This window comes from Macaca fascicularis, chromosome 11, assembly GCF_037993035.2.
Source record: "Macaca fascicularis isolate 582-1 chromosome 11, T2T-MFA8v1.1".
Classification (NCBI taxonomy): Eukaryota; Metazoa; Chordata; class Mammalia; order Primates; family Cercopithecidae; genus Macaca; species Macaca fascicularis.
The window spans coordinates 88,463,371-88,483,512 of NC_088385.1; the positions used below are offsets into that span (position 1 = coordinate 88,463,371).

The 20,142-nt window shown below is 35.0% G+C and overlaps 1 protein-coding gene across 18 annotated transcripts in view; it reads right to left on the reverse strand.

The window, feature by feature from the left end:
• The window catches only part of PPFIA2 (PTPRF interacting protein alpha 2), a 515,275-nt gene that overhangs the window by 402,978 nt on the left and 92,155 nt on the right, over window positions 1–20,142 (reverse strand). For 15 of the 18 annotated variants that reach the window (XM_065524620.2, XM_074007496.1, XM_074007492.1 and 12 more), the window contains one exon: window positions 16,737–16,790. The exons of the other annotated variants lie outside the window; for them this stretch is intronic. In XM_065524620.2, the coding sequence (XP_065380692.1) occupies window positions 16,737–16,790 (54 nt within the window). The remainder of the gene's footprint in view (window positions 1–16,736; window positions 16,791–20,142) is intronic. 18 annotated transcript variants of the gene reach the window in all.

The following is a 20,142-nucleotide window of genomic DNA, read 5'->3' on the forward strand; positions in this document are numbered from 1 at the left end:
AAAGAACATTTCCCTTTTCTTCCCACTCCCAACCTCACCCAAATCTCTTTCTTATGTTCCCTGTTTTGGTAAATGTTATGAGCATCTATCCAGTAGTTCCCCAGACTTAGGAGCCATCTTTAATTTTCCTCAATATACAAATCCAATCCATCAGCAAGTCCTCAATTCTAACTTCACAATATATCTCAACCCAATTTACTTCCCTACTGCTATGACCCTAAACCAAACTCCCACCATTTCTTACCTGAACTCCTGTATTAGACTAGCCCTTTACCGGATTCTTTTTGCTTCAGTCCTTGTTCTATTTCACTTAATTTTTTAAGAGCAACCAGAATAATATTTTTAAAACATAAATCTTGCCATGTAATTCCCTCACATAAAACTCTCATATCACTTTCCACAGTACTTGGAATAAAATCCAGACTCCTACAGGACCTAGCATGATTAGCTGTTACCTCTCACTCCAATCCCATTTTATACCACTTTGCCTTTAGCTCACTACATTCTGTCACAGTTAGATCCTTTGTTCCTTGTCTTAGTATCCTAGTGGTGCTATAACAAATTACCACAAATTCCAGTACTGGATACCAGAAGTCCAAACCCAAGTTGCCAGTAGGTTTGTTTCCTTCTAAAAGCTCCAAAAGAGCATCTCTTCCATGTCTCTCTCCCAGGTTCTGGTGGTTGTTAGCAATCCTTGGCATTCCATAGATTGTAGAGGTGTCATTCCAATCTTTGTCTCCGTTTCAGATGGTGTTCTCCTGCACCAGTCATTAGATTTAGGGCCCAACCTAAATCCAGGATGATTTCAAGATCTTTAACTAATTGCATCTATAAAAACCGTATTACCAAATAAGGTCACATTCTGAGGTTCTAGGTGGATATGTATTTTGAGGGGACAATATTTAACTCACTGCACTTCTTCCATTTCATCTCCCTGATATTCAGATGGTCCATCTTCTGAAAATCACTTCCTCAGAGAAGTCTTCCTTGATTTCCTCCCTTTCTTAATAATAGCTCCCTGTTGTTTCCTTCACAATGCCAGCCAAACATGTATCATTTCAGTGGCATAGTTTGTATATATGTATATGAGAATACATACTAAATATAGATATGAGCAAACATATAAATATAGTAATATGTGTGTATAAGTGTATATACTTTGTGTTATCATCTAAGAATTTGGGAACATTTCTTCATCTAACTGTCATGGCATATACTCAAAAAAAGCTAGTAAGAAACAACTGGAGTATTCAAGGAATGGAAAAAAATAAAATCATCTGTAGAATAAACAGTACTAGTGAAGAAGAAAAAAATAAAAAAAAAACTCTGTGAATTTAAAAATAATAAAAAATGAGAAAATAATGTAAATGTAAAGGAAAGATACAGAGTGATAACACCTTGTATTATGTAAGATGTTGAAAAAAAATCTATTTTATACTGATTTTTTTTTCTTTAGGCTGAGAGATAGTAGTCCCAATACTAACAAATGTAAGAAAGCAAAACAGAATTATAAGTAAAAACTTCGAGACGCTTAATCAATATTTTAAAAACCTACTAACATAAAATCCTAACTAATTACCATCAATAATGTATGGATCTTGGTGATTTGTTTATAGAATTAAATTTCTGCACAGAAGAACAAAACAAAAAGAATTGCTTCATAAGTCTTCCTCCTAGCATGTTTTTCTGGCTATACAATGAGTATATAGACTTAGCATTTATGGAATAAACCCAACTATCACCTGAGGTCATATTCTGTGTATTGCTTAATTTAATTAACTAATTATAAAATAAACATGAGCTCAGAAGGAGACCCTAAGCTCCAGATCAGAAAGCAGCCACACCAGTACCTTAATTGCAGTCCATTAAACACTAAGCAGAGGATTCATCTAAGATGTTCCCAGACTTCTGACTCCCAGAAACTTAGATTGTTATTTTAAGTCATTAAGGTTGTGACAATTTGTTACACAGCAATAGAAAACTAATACACCTAATAAAACAACTTGGGAAGCTCTTCTTCTTTTTAATTGTCTGTTAGAGCTTTTAATAGGTGGTATAATTCCTTCCTTAAATGATTGTAGAATTCACTGGTGAAGACATCTGGTCCTGGAGTTTTCTTTGTGAGAGAAGATTTTTAATTGAGGATTTTCTTTCTTTTATGTGAAGTATCACCTGAGTTTTTTATTTCTTGAATTAACTTGGTCGAAGTGTGTTTTTCTAAGAATTTGTCCATTTCATCTATAATATTAGATTCATCAGTATAAATTCTGTTCAAAATATCATGTTTTTGATTGTCTGTAGGACCTATAGTGATATACTCTTACTGAGTTCTGCTATTGTTTATCTGCACTTTCTCACTTGTTTATTTGACCAATCCGCCAGAGAGTTGTCAATGTTAATTCCCCCCCGCGCCCCCGGCCCCCTGCAAATCAACTTTTGGCTTTGTTTATCTTCTATATTAAATATTCCAATATATTTTATTAATTTCTGCTACTAACACCATTTTTTTTCTATATACTTTAGGTTTTATTTGCTCTTTTTTTTTTCCCTAGGTTCTTAAGTGCTTATAAAATTGATTTTTAGCCTTTATTTTTTCTAATATATATTTTTAAAGCTATAAATTTCTCTCTAAGTTGGGCTTTAACTGCCTTCCACGTGTGTCAATATGTAGTATCTCAAAATGAATCCAAAATTTTTTTCTTACTTTTACTTGAATTATTTTGGCCAACGGGTTAATTAGAAGTGTCTATCTTGTTTTCCAAAACCTTTAGCACTTTTTTGTTATTATTTTTTAAATTTTCATTTGTAGTATTAACTTCTAGCTGAACTCTGCTGTTAAAAGAAAACGTATTCTGTATGATTTCAATTCTTTGACAATTATTGTGTTTTTCTGTATATGGCCTTCATTTGGTCAATCTGGGGAAATAAAGTAAGTGCTCTATATATATCACCGAAGCAAAGCTTATTTATCACATTGCTCAGATTATCATCTTTACAGACTTTATCTTCTAGTCCAATCAGAGCTGGGGAGAAGTAAGATAAAACAGTCTACCATGATTGAGGCTTTTCTGTTCTCCTTTTGATTCTGTTGATTTTCGTATTTATATTTTAAATGTATGTTGTTAGATGCATAAACATCAAAAATTTTTCTACCTACCTAGTACACTAACTTCAGTATTGAAAGTGCTCTTTTCCTATTTATTATTTTTTGAAAGACCATGTTTATTGACAGTAATGTAGCTAAGCAGGCTTATTTTAGTTAGTATTTTATGGCATACTTTTTCTATCATTTTAGTTTCAACCTTTATTTAATTCTCATATTTGTTCTCTCTTATCTGTTATTGTCTGTAGGATCTAGCTGTCTGTAGAGTCATATATCAGAATTTTTTTTGTAAATACACAGATTCAAAAACATTCTTGAATTTTATCTTGAATTGACCATTTTTTCTACTTATATTTAATGCAATTTCTTACATGCTTTTGTTTAAAAGTTAGAGTGATGATGTTGGTTATAATCAGTTTTTATTTAAATTCTTGAAATGTTAGAAAATGGTGATTTAAATTAGGTGAAATCCGGTATTTCTGGATAGGTATTTGAGGAATATTTATCCAGACTTCACCACTGCGTAATATGGCCATGTAACAAAGCTGCATTTGTACCCCCTAAATCTATAACTCAAGAAAATAAATAAAAATAATTTTTGCGGGAGTTGACAATAGAAGAAAAATAGTCATTCATGTAGATTAGCCATTGTAATCTGTGATAAAGGAAAGAAAATATTTTAAAACTCGGATTTTCTATAAAAGTTCTTACCACATGCTTCAATCAAAATATAAATTTTTTATGAGTAAAATATGAGTATCTAGAGAATTTGTTATATAAATGATTTAGTTACTTTCAGAGAACCTTGGTGAACTCTTTTGGTAAAATATTAAATATTTAATATATATACATTTAACTCCTCTTCCTATAATACTTATAAATCTTCTAAACGTATTTCAATAGCTTCAAATATCTCTTTGAAAAATAATTTAATAGCTTATCATAAAATCTTTAGGGCATATTCCTGTTATGTGGCATTCTTGAATCAACATAGATTTTAATTATAAGTAATAATTCTGCAGAATATCAACTTTAATTTATTGTGAATATACAATCAGATCCGTTTTTAAAGAGTCTGTAGTGGTTATAATTAATGTTAAGTGAAAAAAATGCATAATTCTCACGTTTTGCTGATTAATGTTTCCCTGACTGTAAACATTTGAAAAGACTGTCTAGTTACAGAAGAAAAGCTAGAACAAGTTATTTTCGTTCCAGATGAGTGTTCCTTAACACAGAGACACAGCTCCCCTGGGAAGGTTAATGCTGCCGCCAATCTTCTGGAGACCCAGGGAGGGGAAAGGGAAGAATCTCAAGCCAAAGAGGTGTGCAATTTCCTACAAAGCCAAAGTTTAATGCATACTAGTGACAGAACAGGGTTAGATCCTTGGAAAACTAGCTCATTTCTTATCTTGCCAAGAGAGATAGGACGCAGTACCAACTTATTGGAGTCCCTGGAGAAGCAACAGAAGTTACCCTGGACCTGTACATGTCCTGTTGCCTTGGGCTATCCTGGAGATTGGCGTTCAGACTCACCTTCTTAGAGAGCCATCTTCATTCTTTCTGGAATGACTAGGCAATCATCAAACCTAATCTGAGATCGAACAGGCTATTAGACTACACAGTCACAGGGAGGATGTTTGGGGTTCCCTAGAAAAAGTAAATAATTTTGAAAAAGGTTTCGAAGAATCAATTTTAATTTTACATTCTAAATAAATGTGGCAATTAAATGCAAACTGATGTACCTTAAAGAAGTTGTAGTAGCTAGCTTTTGTAGTTGCTAAGGTCTGTAGAATTGAAGTACTTTTGGACCAAGAAAAGAAAGATCCTTGATTTACTTCCATTCATAATGAAGATCTTAATTTAATGCAAATTAGTTCTTTAAGACCTGGTTTAACATTTACCTCTCAAAACAAGTCTTCTAAAAATATAAAAATACCCCCCAAACCCAAATTATCATTATCATGATTATTTCTATATAATGCAAAATTAATCATTTATTTATGTACTCATTTTTACACTTGTTAATCATGTGTTAAAAAGAAATGATTTCTGGCCATGTGTGGTGGCTCACGCCTGTAATCCCAGGGAGTGGGAGGCTGAGGCGGGCGGGTAACCTGAGGTCAGGAGTTCGAGACCAGTCTAACCAACATGGAGAAACCCCATCTCTACTAAAAATACAAAATTAGCTGGACATGGTGGCATATGCCTGTAGTCCCAGCTACTTGGGAGGCTGAGGCAGGAGAATCTCTTGAACCCAGGAGGCGGAGGTTGTGGTGAGCCTAGATCACACCATTGCACTCCAGCCCCGGCAACAAGAGCGCAACTCCATCTCAAAAAAAAAAAAAAAAAAAGAAAAGAAAGAAAAGAAAAAAGAAATGATTGCTAACCAGTTAGAGTGCAGAAATTTAATAGTAAAGGGTCAGTATTTTTTATTTTCATAAAGTGCTAAGAACAGTACTAAGTATACAACAGGTATTACTAATATGCTTTCTCTATAAGCCTTTATCTTTACTTCATATTTTTCACATTTTAATGAGTAATTATATGTATAAAACTGTATTTATCCATCTGTTTTTTTTTCAGAAAAACATCTATCTTTGATTTAAAAAGTAAAAATAGTTTCACTTTATTGTGTTAGATGAGAACAGTCTAATTAGAAACCAGTCTCTAGTTAAGAACTTGAGATCAAGAAATCTGTTCTATTTTCTGTAGAAGAATATACGTGTGTGTGTATGTATATGTGCATACACATACATATATGATATATAAAAAGTTACTTATGTTTTTTATATGTTTAAGGGTTGTATATAAATGCCTTCCAACTTATATACAAAGAAATAAATATATGTCTAATAAACATAAATAGAAAAGGAAGGGAGAGAAAAAGAACAAAATACAAATATTTGCAATTTCTGTGGTTAAAATGATATTTCCATTTTGGACAAAACAATGGTATTTTGGGGAGCAAAAATACTTGAAGTAAAATAATTTATATTGTACTTTAACCAGGAAATTGAATATACATTAATATTTATTTTGTATATTTTGCCCTATTTCATTAACATTGATTTTACTTCACAAGTCTTTCTTTAAATACCTTTTTCTGTATAGATTAATTATAAATTAACAGTACATCAAAAGGAAACTTTATTTCTAACCAAGAGTTGTTTCATTACCCAGAGGTTCTCAAATAATTTGACAGATACAGCAAAAAAATAATTTCTAAACTGTTTTCTATCACATTAATCATCAGAATGATAAAGCAATATGTTAAGATATTTCCACAATGCTTCCCACATTTTTAACACGTAACACTCAATGTTATCATAAACTTAACTTTCAGGTCTTTCAGGTATTAGTCTGAAAGTTCCTATTTATTTGCTCATTTCTATATTTAACGTAATTTAAATTTTTGATTACAGAAAACTACATTTGCATGTGCCCTCTAAGTAGTTTGATTGTGTTGAAATATAGATGCTTAAGTAGTTCTAAACCATAGCAGTTACAGTGGTAAACATTTAGAGAGGACTCGCGTTTGCCAGGCAGGTTTGGAGCACTCTACATTGCTGGCTCATTAAATAGAACCACCATGTAAAAGATCCTGTTTTCATCATAATCACATGGCTTAAGAAATAAAGACACAAAGAAGAAAGCTAGTTTGCTCAAGGTTAAAAACAGCTATCAAAAGGTAGAGTCAAAAATCAAATTGAGGCTGACTTTCCTGAGTCCACACTCTACGCCACTACCTCTTATGCTGTTTTGCATGGATTACAAAAAATTGAAATCAAAGGTTTATATAAAATATGGTTTGCACACAATATTGTACACTTTCTATAACTTTATTGACTTCTAATAAATTGTAGTCTGAACTGACTGTATGTGTACACTGACGCTAATTATTTTGGAAATTTTCCTAGCAGTTATCCTTTATCATCTTTGGGGGACATGCAAAATGTTAACCGTTCTACTTCACCACACCTCTCCAGAATGTTTATCCTAGTGTTCTATGTGTTTTCTCTTTTATCTACTTTCTCCAATATCTTCCCATCAGACTTTTTACTGTGCCTTTGAAACCCCTATTTTACAGAAAACAATCTTTCCTATTTCATCACTTTGTTGAAGGAGCCCATCATCACTTTACCTCAATGAAAATAGATTTAAATGGCTTCATAGGTTGTACCAATAGGATGCTTTTCCAAATTCCGCAGCTCACTTAACTTCAGAAAGTAGTGCTAACACCTTTCTTGAAAACCATTAGAATTTCCAACCCTTACATCTCCATTCCAAAGTAGAACCATCTCTACTTTGGTGCTCACACCATCTGACTATTCCTCCTGTTACTCCTCCCCATCATTAATAACTAAAAATGGCATGGTCTTTTTAACATGTAAATGAGGTTAGCTAATGAAATGACTTCAATTCAAACAAGCAACTACAAACAAGCAACAAATCTCAAATAAGTAACACCTTCATTTTTCATCAATCTCGTCATTAAACATGCTTTGTCATATAGTCCCTCTACTTGTCTGGACTTCAGCTTGAGCAGATTCATAACTTTTCAGTCACTTAGAGTTGCAAGAATGAATCTCAATGTGGATATCCAGACCATTTTCGAGTTCAGAATGGCCAGTACAGCCCACCACCAAAATTTAAGTTACATATTTAACACAGAGCTTTTCTGATCACTCCACCTTGAACTACTGGAAAAGAGGAAGATGATCCACTTTTTCACCTGTATTCTGTCTGATTCGTAGGTCTTTCTTCTAGGTTGGGGCAGGGATATGAAAATGCATTACAGAAAAAAAGGCAAAGTTTTATAAGACTGGTAACTTCTATGTTCCAGGTGCCAAAATACTGGACTTCTAAATTGGGAATCATTAAAAGATTCTTTGGAGGTCGTCCCATGGGGATAGCCCATGCTACACAGATCATTGACATAGGCAATTGCTATTTGCTTTCTGACTAACCATTTGCCTCCCACCACCTCCTCACATTTCAGTTTATATTCTTGGCAGAACAGCTGACATCCTATTAATTCTTAATACTGGATCCCATTACCCTAGCAGGCAGTCATCATATAAAGGGTTCTATTATCCTTCTACTTCATCAATCTGGCACATGGGAAGCTCATGTACATCTGACACACCAAATTCTTGTTGTAAAGACCACTTTTACTGCTATTCTTTCTCATTGGCCTAATTTAGATTAGCTTAACCAGACTTCTACCTCCCAAATTTATTGGAGAAGCAGCAAACATCAGATTCAGTGGCCACACATGTCTGCAAACTCCAAGGAATGCACATTCATTTATTTCTTCCCTTACCTTACATCTAACTCATGGAAGTACTTGATGATATACTGCTGAAAAAATATCAAAATACAAAAACACCACTGCTTCTTTCTATGAGTCATTGCCTTGGGTCCACCCTCATTTGGCTAAGGAGAAGCACACACTTCTCTCCACAGAGTAAAAACCCTGCAGTACTCCCTACCAGCTGACAGCTCTCTGCTAATGAGTCATCTGATCTTCTCTAAGAGAGGATAATGGTGGTGATTCATAGTGGCAGGACTGATGCTGCCATTATTACAAGTCTGTGGTGAATATGTCTAACACTTTTCCGAAGAATGCGGGGATACTTATCATCAATGGCACTATGTTTTGGGGCTTTAAGGAAAATTTTGATTCAACAATGGAAACCTCATTTCACATTTTTTAACTCCTGCATTTTTGGAAGTTTTCAATTACTGGTTCACACTATTACAATCTGAGACCTGTTATCATCATAATTCTTGTTTAATTTATGTTGATTAAATATTTATTGAAGGCATACTGTGTGCCAGCATTGGTGGTCCAGCAGTAAACCAGACAGAAATGTCTGCTCTCATAGGGTTTCTATTCCAACGATGTTAAACAACGTAACTAAGACATATGGCATTCGAAATATGTCCCTTTGATTTTCTTTACTATTATTTCTTCCAGTGGCCAAAACTTAAAGGTTTCTTTGGGTCCTATTTCTTTCCCTACCATAAAATTCTATTGATACTGGTTTTGTATGTTTTTTTCATTTGCTATTGTCATTCTTACTACCACTACTATAGTCTGAAGTTCACCTTTGTAATTTTATTCTGGAATTATTATAATAACCTCAATCTCTTTTCCCATGCGGTATGCTGCTACAGTTATCATTGTGAGCACACAAATATGTCCATGTAAATCATGTGCTCATGAATATTTGTTCTAATTCATTCATTCAACCAATAGTTATTGAGAAACTCATATGCCAAGTATTATAAATCTTTATTCTATAATAGTGAAAGAAAGAGACGAGGCCTGCAACTATGTAAAGTTTATATTCTAGTAGAAAAATATAAACAATAATCCTATAGGGTCAGAAAAAATAATATTGGGTGTTCATGGAAAACTCTGTTAAAGTGACAATGAAACAAAGACCTAAAGAAAGTGAGGCAGTAAGCCATGAGGATATCTGAGGTGAGAGCATGGCACAAAGAAGGAAAAATGGCAAGTGTAATGTCCCTTACCGGTAATAAACTTGCCTGGGTAAAGGGACAGCAAAATGGCTAGTGCAGCCTAAGTGGATGAGCTATGGAGAAAAAGGTAGAAGGTGAGTTCCTAGAATCATCATAAGGGAAGGAAGTAATTAAGAGTCTCGGAAACCACTCCACAGGCTTTGGGAATTTTATTGCGATAGCAAGTTAATATAGCTTTAAGGCTAAATGTAACATGCCAATTTACATTTCACAAAACCTGTCCTTCTTGGTTCATAGAGACTGGACAGGTGAGAAAGAATGGTGGCTGTAAACACAGTGGTAGTTTTGGAGGATTCTAAATAAGTTGTGAAGACAGGCCCACATTATGGCTTTCAGTGTTTGGCTTTTGAGAAGGGTAGCATGAAGTAGCCCTTAACTGAGAGGGGGAAAATGGCAGGAGGTTTGTAGGAGTGATAGAGGGAATCAGAGTTCAATTTTTAATTTGTTATGTTTTAAATTCCTTCCAGATATACAAGTGGACATGTCAAATGTTTAGTCATATACACAAATCTGAAGTTCAAGGGAATGATGTAACCTAGAAATATAAATTTTTCAGTTATCATTATTTAAGTAGCACTTAAACTGTGAAACAGATTGGGCCATCAAGGGCCTGAATGTAGATAGAAAACATTGCAGGGGCCACAAAAAAAGATTCATCCAACACTGGCCTCCTGGTTCCTTAATATCATCAATTCCAATGAGCTTCAATCCCTCTTTACTTCATCACCCATGTCTATGACCACAATCTGGAGTTTATTAGTACCTGGAAATATTTTGGTTCTGAAATGCTTAAACCAAGCACACAGGTAATGACAAAACACACTCAAATCTTCTCTCTTTAAGATAACTGTGCCTCAACTTCATCTCCTCTATTGGCTATTGCTTCCTCTGACTTCCTGCATAACAAAGCTCTTAAAATAGTTTTCTACAGTCACTGAATACAGTTGTTAGTCTTCCATTTAATCTCTCAGGCCCCTGGAAATTTGATTCTACCTAAATTACTCTACTACAATTACTCTCACCAAGATCATTTCTTCTTGTTAAATACAACATAGTTTTTGAACTCTCAACATCATGAAACTGCTAATATCCCTCTTGTCATCCTCTCTTTAACTTGGCATTGATGATTCTCACATTTCTGGTATTCCATCCTTGGACCCATCTCTGTTTTGTCTTTTCTGAGGCACATTTTTCTCTGACCTTTACTTAAGTGCTTTTCTTTCTCAAGCTTTATTCTGAACTCTCTTATCTTCTAACTCTATATACATGTTTTTTGGGAGGATGATGTCATCAACTCCAACAGCTTTAATTAAGTCTTCTACATGTCCAAATAAACAGCTTTAAATGAGATCTCACCTTTAAATTTCCAAATCATTCATATATTCCCAACCCAGTTAGCTCAACTTAACATGTCTAAAACTGAATCCCTCATTTCTCCCTTGAAAATGCTCTATCTCGTTGGTTTCTTGTCATGATGAATGGTACCTTCATCCACTCAATTGCCAAAGTAGAAAGTTCCAATATCAGCCTTGACTTCTCAATAGGCCTCAGTCTGCTTCCAAATAACCACCTATTCTTGTATGTTCACCATGTTCTCAATATCTCATGAGTCAACCCATTCTTCTCCATTCTTGTTGTCACCTTATAGGCTTTTATTAATCATCTAATTTAAAAAAAATAATGTTGAGTTTCTCCTGTGATATTGCCCTCAGTTATTGTTATAATCTAGGAAAATAGACCAAAAAAGTCACCATGATCATTTTCATCACTATCCTTTGGATGAATGACTGCAAGTCTTTTCATAGGTCTCTTTGCTTTAGTCTTTTCTCTAATTCACTCTCCAACAGATAACAATAAAATGTTTCTTAAGGGAAGATATCATTGACTCTTCTGTTTAAAGACTTTACTGCTTCCCTTTGGTCTTTAGTATAAAGTACAAATTCCTTGCATGTAATTTATCATATTCTTGCCCAGGCTTAACTTTCTAGCTTTCTATCTCACCTTTATCTGCCATGCCCAGGTTATTTTATACTTTACTACATGATATTATTTTCTCATTTTTTTACCTATGCAGATGCTGTTTCCTCTGCTTAATATACCACGGTCCCCCCAAAACTTGGCAAACTTCAACTCATCCTACAATTGGCAAGAAAGAAATGATTTTCTTCTATTTGCCTTGCTTGTTTCTCAAGTCCCTTTCCATTCCCATCAAAGGGATTATGTGGTACTCTTACTTGCCTTCATCTCATCTTGTGCTTACATGAAATTATAATTGGTTTTTGCCAAACTATCCATTCAAGTATATTGTAAAATTCTGAAATCACTGTGTATTGTTTATCACAGTGTCTCCAAAACCTAACCAAATGCTATAGTATAGCCTAGCACATGGTGTATACTCAAATACATATTGAATTTGAAATAAACAAACAGGAAAATAAAAGGAAGTAATATAACAATATAAGGTTCAAGTTGAAAGAATTTAAATTAGGACACAATTCAGATTAATATTATTTTATCATCTTATCTGAAGTAAATGAGTAGAACATTGTCACTTTTGAATAATCAAATTAAGATCAGTTTTGTAGATGTTTAAACTCTAAGACCATTTACAATTTAAAATCCATATAACTTGGTCTAAACAGCACCCTCAGAAAATTGAAATTGTTTTACATTCTGTGGTGTGTTTATCCAAACTGCTAAGGACCATCAGGAAGACAATTAAAATGAGAACAGAAAGTACAATTCTGTTTCCTCAGTGGGGAAAAAAAAAAAGCCTAATAGAGCTTAAGAATGTTCAGGACAGTGTGTATATTAAACCCAAGGATATGAATTAGATGGGTAATCACTTATTCACCACACTCTAGAAATAAAGAGAACCATTAGCATTTAGGAAAAAAAAAACAAACTTAGAATATTTAAAAGTATTAAGTTCTGCAGGGAATAAAATGCATAGATCTTATTATTCCAAAGTAATAAATAGAAAGAAAACAAGGAAGAAACTGAATATCTTCAGTGGTATTCTTGCTATAATTACTACATGAGACAATGAAGTACATTTAATTTAAATCCTGATAATAACATTTTGTAAAATACAATTGAAACATCTTCACATTTGACAAATGTATGTTACAATGAAACATGCTCTGGAATGTCTCATGTAGTCTCTTTATTAGATTTTTGTCAATATCGGCCCTTAAAAGACATCAGAAATAATAATAAAGTAAATAGCTACTTAACAATCAAAATATTTTCCTAAACCAAATTGCGAAGAGAAACACATCTCATTGTGTATATACAGACTCTGCTTGAGTCTGTTACCACTAAACTTAACTCGTATGGCCAAGCTGATCCACTAAATCCTATCTATTGACTTATACCTAGTCCACAGTCTACAAAGAATTCTGGCACTAGGGCAGGGGTTGTCTTAAAAATTACACCTCTCTCCTACTGGCTCATGGGTTCAACACAGGAAGGGATCTTTCACACTGCTGGTTACACACTGACCTGACATCCACAGGCTCCAGATAGCAGGTTAATGCTTTACAGATATATAACAGAGTTCATGCATTGCACCCCAGTACTTCAGTATCCAAAGTCCTCTTGGACTGTAGCAGAGATGGATATATTTACCCTGGCCTTACCAGGGGTTGTCTGACAATGTGGGGCACTTTGAGTCTTTACAATTCCCAGGTTTTTTACATTTTAATATTGTTCATATTTAAAACACCAAAGACTATACAAAGTGGTATATTTACAAAGCACTATTTAATTTAATAATGAATTTTACACTTTCAATTTTGATTATCTAGTTTCTTTTCCTTTGTACTTCTATGTAAATGAATTATATGCCTGTACACTAGAGGTTAATCTGCGATCCAGTTTTTATGAATGGGAAACATATGCCATAATATAGAATATCTTTTGATGTAATTTTCAAAGACAGTTTCAAGTTAATATTTAACAGACACTATTTTTTCTCCAGTGATAAAAGCATTTATTATCTAAGATAATTATGTGATTTGGAAAAATCTACAAGTTGTGTTTGCTGCTACAATTCATTTCCAGTTTCTGAATTAAAATCCTTTTCAGAAACAGGCCATTGTAAAATTTTGAATCACCCTTGAAAATCATGAATGAGTAGTTTTCTTTTTCTTTATTAACATTAAAACTGAGACTACCTGAATTTTCAGTAAAATCTATTTAACACTTATTGTTAAAAATATTAATGCAAAATTCTCCTAGAGTTCTCAAATTTATTCTTACCAGATATGCAAATTTACTTATAATGACATTTGCAAATTTAACACAACCTTCTATATATACCTTACCATTTGAAATAACAAACTCCACTCTGTTTTCTACTGCTTCAGAAATAACATTTGTGTGGACCCACAGCAAAATTTGCAATTTTAAATATACCATTAACATTTCAAGATACCTCTGAGATTTCTATTACACTGGCAAAGAAATTACTCGACAGCTATGCATCCTTATGAGAGATAATTCACTCAGTACTTGATGTATTCTGTTCAATAAATGAAAAAATAAAAGACTTTGAATTTCTTACCAATGAAAACATCACCATAGAATGGTTTCTACAAAAAGCATAGCTTTTGAAGTAGACAACAGTATTTTGACGATCTACTAAAATGACATTTTTTAAAGAAAGGAAAAAATATACTTTGGGAGGCTGAGGCAGGCAGATCACTTGAAGTCAGGAGTTTGAGACCAGCCTGACCAACACGGTGAAACTCTGCATCTACTAGAAATACAAAAATTAGTCAGACATGGTGACGCATGCCTGTGATCTCAGCTACTCACTAGGCTGAGGCAGGAGAACTCTTTGAACCCAAAAGGCAGAGGCTGCAGTGAGTCGAGATCATGCCACTGCACTCCCATCTGGATGACAGACAGAATGAGACTCTGTCTCAAAAATTATTTTTTTTAATTTTAAAAAGGAAAAAATAATTTTAAAAACTTGAAATTGATTTAGATTATGTATAATTTAATCTGACTTTCAGTTTTCTAACTTGGAGGCAAAAACAATAGCTTCATTCATAGCTTTACTCTTAAATGATTGAAATAACCCTAGATACTATTGAGCCAAATACCTAGATACCTTAGATATTTAGGGCTAAAGAAAATGACTGTTACATAGGTCCCGGCAGTATGTTCCAGATAGCTCCTTAACAATGGGAGACACTAAATTAATGTGTAGTAATGAACCCCTAGATTGCCTAAGCCCTTATGTACTCTGAAACTTTCAAGTTTTCCACTCTACAAAATGTTATAAAATAAGCACAATCATTGAAACTTCAGAAAACATAAGTATAAAATAATCATCATGGTATAGCACAGCCAAGAAAGAACTCCTATCTTCTTCACAGTATTATAAGTTGTTTTAAAAGGAAAAAAAAATCTATCTATCTATCTATCTATCTATCTATCTATCTATCTGTGTATACATATAGATATATAGATTGATATACTATACATACATATATATATATAGAGAGAGAGAGAGAGATAAAGTTGTATAACTCATGCCTATTCACTTTTATTTATTGGGAATGACATTGATGTGGTTTGCCTTCAGGATACCATTTTTCCTTTCTGTGACCTTTATTTTCTCCCTGCAAAAGGATTCCTTCAACAACCAGGCCACATACTCATTCAATCTTTCATGTTTAGAAACATGCTTTCTTAGAGGGTGTGACAAACTAATTTATTTTACCATGTAAATAATGGATAAGATCTTTATCAGTACTTGCAGAAGACAGATATTTCATTTTGCTTCGAACAAGGGACAAATCCTTTGAAAATTGACTAATCTCTTAACTGTAGAATTCTTCCAGGAATCAGTGAACAGTTGAGGGAAGTATTTTGAAGGTAGTAGATCTACTTTTCTGATGTAAGCTGAATTTTATGGACAAGCACCGTGCAAGGCAGAAGGGTAAAATTACATCACCTAAGCTCTCACCTACAATACTTCAGTAAAGGACTGGCCATTAATCCTGTCAATATACTTTCCGGGTTGACTTATATGAAATCTTGCCTTACATTGTAATGTAATAGGTCCAGGGGATAAATATAAGCAGCTGTCTGCAGCCAATATATTTTTCCACATAAATACTTACAATAAAAATAAAAAGAAGGAAAAGGACTATAATATGTTTTTTAGCCATACTTTAGGAGCAACTTGATGAAAATTAGATAACACCATGAGACACGTGAGAGTGAGACAGGAGAGAAAGAGCTACAACTGAAAGTTAACAACTCACTGGCATTTTAATGGAGTTAAAGTACTTCACCTACATGCCTATGTGAAGAATAGCTAAAAAAATGATAATACTGATTTCTGTATGTTCCTCATTAAATTTCATTTTGCTAAATAAAAAACAAGTAATGATAAAAAGTATTCATTGACTATTTGTTGATATAAGTTGAATTTGGCTCATTACTTTACATATACTCTTTGAATTTATTTTGCATCTCAAGCATGAAGTCATAGGGATGTCATCTCTATCAGTGTTTTCTGAAATCAGACATCACAGAAAGGACTAAGATGTTCCAATAATAGAACATCAAGCTTTTGTTACTGTTTATAAATTATAATTCATAGAAACTTTAGACCACTTTATAAACTTTAATTTCCTGGAAGCTTCCTGAATTAAGTAGAAAAGAACAATATTGAGTCAATACTATTTATCACATGGACATAATTTTTCTCAGTAACTAGAAAAGATATTACAACTCAAATATTATACTCATATTTAGAATAATAAACTCTCCAATTAGTGTAGCCTATTAGTAGAATGTAAATTACAGAGATATTCTAATAAAGATTTTATTCCTATTTTTAAAACCAATAAATTGAGATAAACTTTTATGAGTTGTTAAAACTTTTTAAAACACCAGACCACACCTCAAAGCAATTTCGTACTTCTGTCATTAGTTACTATAATAGTCATATTTCTAAAAAGTACCTGTATATGACAAATAATATACAAGCAATCGACTGATGACCTGGTGTGTACACAATTCAATTCGTCAACGGTTAAATTTAATGAAGAATCTAACTTACCGGTGGATCAGCCCCCTTAGAACCAGCCAGCCCTCCTGTTAAGGATTCGATATCCTGAAAAGGGGAGAGGTGTTGATTGTAAAATGCTACTCAACAGCATGAAGAATCCCCCAATCCCACAGTGTAATAATTTATTTAGCTGCAAAGTTAGGGCACGTCAGCTTCTTTTTTTTTTTTTTTTTTTTTTTTTTTTTGCAATCTTGGACACTGTAATACTATACAAATAGTCTACATCTAAAGATCTAGATATTCTCTCCAACTCTGAACAGTCTATAAAAAGAAAAACATATAAACAGATATTTTTGAAATATGCAGATGTTTCATCTTTGAAGAGCTGAAGTGAGAGCAGAAAAAAGAAAATTTAAGAAAACTTCAGTATAACGTATTATTTTCAAAAATATTAAACCCATGGAAAATGTTTAACCTAAAAAAAATTTAAAATATTTTCTTTTACTTTTTATGAATACATAATAGTTGTACATATTTATGACATACATATGATATTTTGATGCAAGTATTTGATGTCTAATAATCAAATTTAGGTCCATCGCTTCAAGCATTTATCATTTCATTGTTTTGGAAACATTCCAAATATACTCTTCTAGCTATTGTGAAATACACAATAAATTATTGTTAACAATAGTCACCCGATTGTGCTACTGAATATTAGATCTTATTCATTTTATCTAACAGTAGATAAAAATATTAACCAAATCTTATTTTTTCACCCCCTCCCGACTAGCCTTCCCAGTCTGTGGTAACCACCATTCTATTCACCACTTCCATGAGATCTTTTTTTTATAGTTCTCACATATAAGTAAGAACAGGTGATATTTATCTTTCTGTGCCTGACTGATTTTACCTAATATTCTCCAGGATCATCCATGTTGTTGCAAATTTAAAAAATTATAACTACGGTCTAGTCTATTTCTACACATAGAATATAAAAATATAAAGAGATTGATTTTTAATCTCTAATAGGTAACCAGAGAAGGCCATGTTTGAGTAATGACTATAGTTGTTAAATTTATAAATGGAGAAATAGGGGACAGTGTGATAAGCTGTAGAGGCTGTGACCTGTTTATAGGAACAATTAAACCTCAGCCTTGTCAGTTCTATGGCTTTGGTTCCAGGGTTATTAATGGTTATATGACTTATTCAAAAGAAGTTGCAATTCTAGGTTTTAAAGTAAAATCACCCAGATTTTTAGTGTTTGCAACTGATTTAAGTTGTAAACCATCTCCCATCCCTCCCAAATGACAAAACACAACTCTCTGCTAAAAGGATGCTGGAAAGGAATTTTGGGTTAAATTGAATGGTTACACTTTTTGGCTAAAGATGTTTTCTTATGACTCTGATCACCTCTTATCTGTTTGCATCTAGTTGGAAAGACAGGGATGAAGAAGGGGGAAATATAGTTGCATTAAGAAAGCAAAGAAGAGCTCTCCTGCCCGTCTCGTTTCACGAGCGAGGGAGAGTTCCAGGTTCGAACCTGTAATAAAGATCCTTGCTGCTTAGCTTTGACTCTGGACTCTGGTGGTCTTCTTCGGGGAATAAACGGTCTGGGCATAACAAATGGGGGCTCGTCCGGGATTTCCCCCAAGCCCACCAGACCCCCAAGTCAATGGATCTTAATCTGTAGGACCGGACCTGTCGGATACTCCCCTCTGCTTCACACTCATTTTCGTCCCTCCTTCTCTTTGTAGGAGCAGTCCAAAGATGGCAACAACCAGAGCACGCCGCTCTCACTCCTTGTTACCAATTTTAAGGATGTGAAGGCTCGGGGGCATAACTTAAGCGTAGAACTAAAGAAGGGAAAGCTAGTTACTTTCTGCCGTTTGGAGTGGCCCTCTTTCGGCGTAGGGTGGCTCTCCGAAGGAACTTTCTGTCTCTCTATTATTACTAAGGTAAAAACTAAGATTTTCCTGCCAGGGCAGTCAGGACATCCTGATCAAATTCCTTATATTCTAGTGTGGCAAAATCTTGTGGAAGACCCACCGCCCTGGATAACTCCATTCATCCTTGAGCCTTGCAAGGTCCTAGTAATGCGACCTACAAGACAAAGGACTCCCTCTGCTCCCTCGGCCCCTGTGCTGCCAGACAGCCAGGACCCCCTAACGTTAGAACCCACACTTCCCCCACCATATCCGCACCTTATCCCGCAGGACCCAGTCCCCCAGGGTGGTGCTTCCGTAGAGGGAAACCGAGAAGTGGAAGCAGCCGAGAGCGAAAGTAACCCGGGGGGGGGGGCCGGCCGGCCGAACGCGAGGCCACGTACTGCGGGACCAAGCTTCCCGACTCCCTGACTCCACCGTAGCCCTGCCTCTCAGAGAAATAGGATCGCTTGATGATACCGGGCTCTCCTGTCTCATGTATTGGCCTTTTTCCACTAGTGATTTATACAATTGGAAGTCCCAAAATGCTCGGTTCTCTGATAATCCCAAAGATCTAACCTCGTTGTTAGACAGTGTCATGTTTACTCACCAGCCAACCTGGGATGACTGTCAACAGCTCCTCCGAATCCTGTTCACAACGGAGGAGTGGGAAAGAATCCAAGTTGAGGCCAGAAAGCTGGTTCCAGGAGATGACGGCCAGCCAACTGCAAATCCTGACCTCATTAACGCGGCTTTTCCTTTGACCCGGCCCAGATAGGACTACAACACGGCAGAAGGTAGGGGACGACTGCTCATTTATCGCCAGACTCTAATGGCGGGTCTCCAGGCTGCAGCTCGCAAGCCCACCAATTTGGCTAAAGTATATTCTGTGTTACAAGGTAAGACAGAAAGCCCCGCTGTGTATTTAGAGAGATTAATGGAAGCTTTCAGACAGTATACCCCTATGGACCCGGAAGCACCGGAAAATCAGGCTGCGGTAGTAATGTCCTTTGTAAACCAGGCAGCATCAGATATTAGAAGAAAACTCCAGAAATTAGAAGGTTTAGAGGGAAAGCAGATTCAGGACCTCCTTCAGATGGCCCAGCGAGTTTATAATAATAGGGATACTCCAGAAGAAAAACAGTTCAAGGCAACCAAAGAAATGACCAAAATTTTAGTAGCAGCTTTCCCCCAGGCAGGGAATGGCCAAAGCAGAAAGCAGACAAAGCAAGGCTCTAGGCAAGGATTAGAAAAGGATCAGTGTGCTTATTGCAAGGAACGTGGTCACTGGATTAAAGACTGCCCAACAAAACAGAGACCAGCTAACCCTACCTCCGTACTCGTTACCCAGGACTCTGACTAGGGAAGACGGGGTTCGGACCCCCTCCCCGAACCCAGGGTAACTTTGCAAGTGGAGGGGTCCCCAGTTCGCTTCTTGGTCGATACTGGGGCGGAACGCTCAGTCCTAACCAAACCAATTCGAAAAATGTCTAAGAAAACATCCTGGGTGCACGGGGCCACAGGCATCAAAA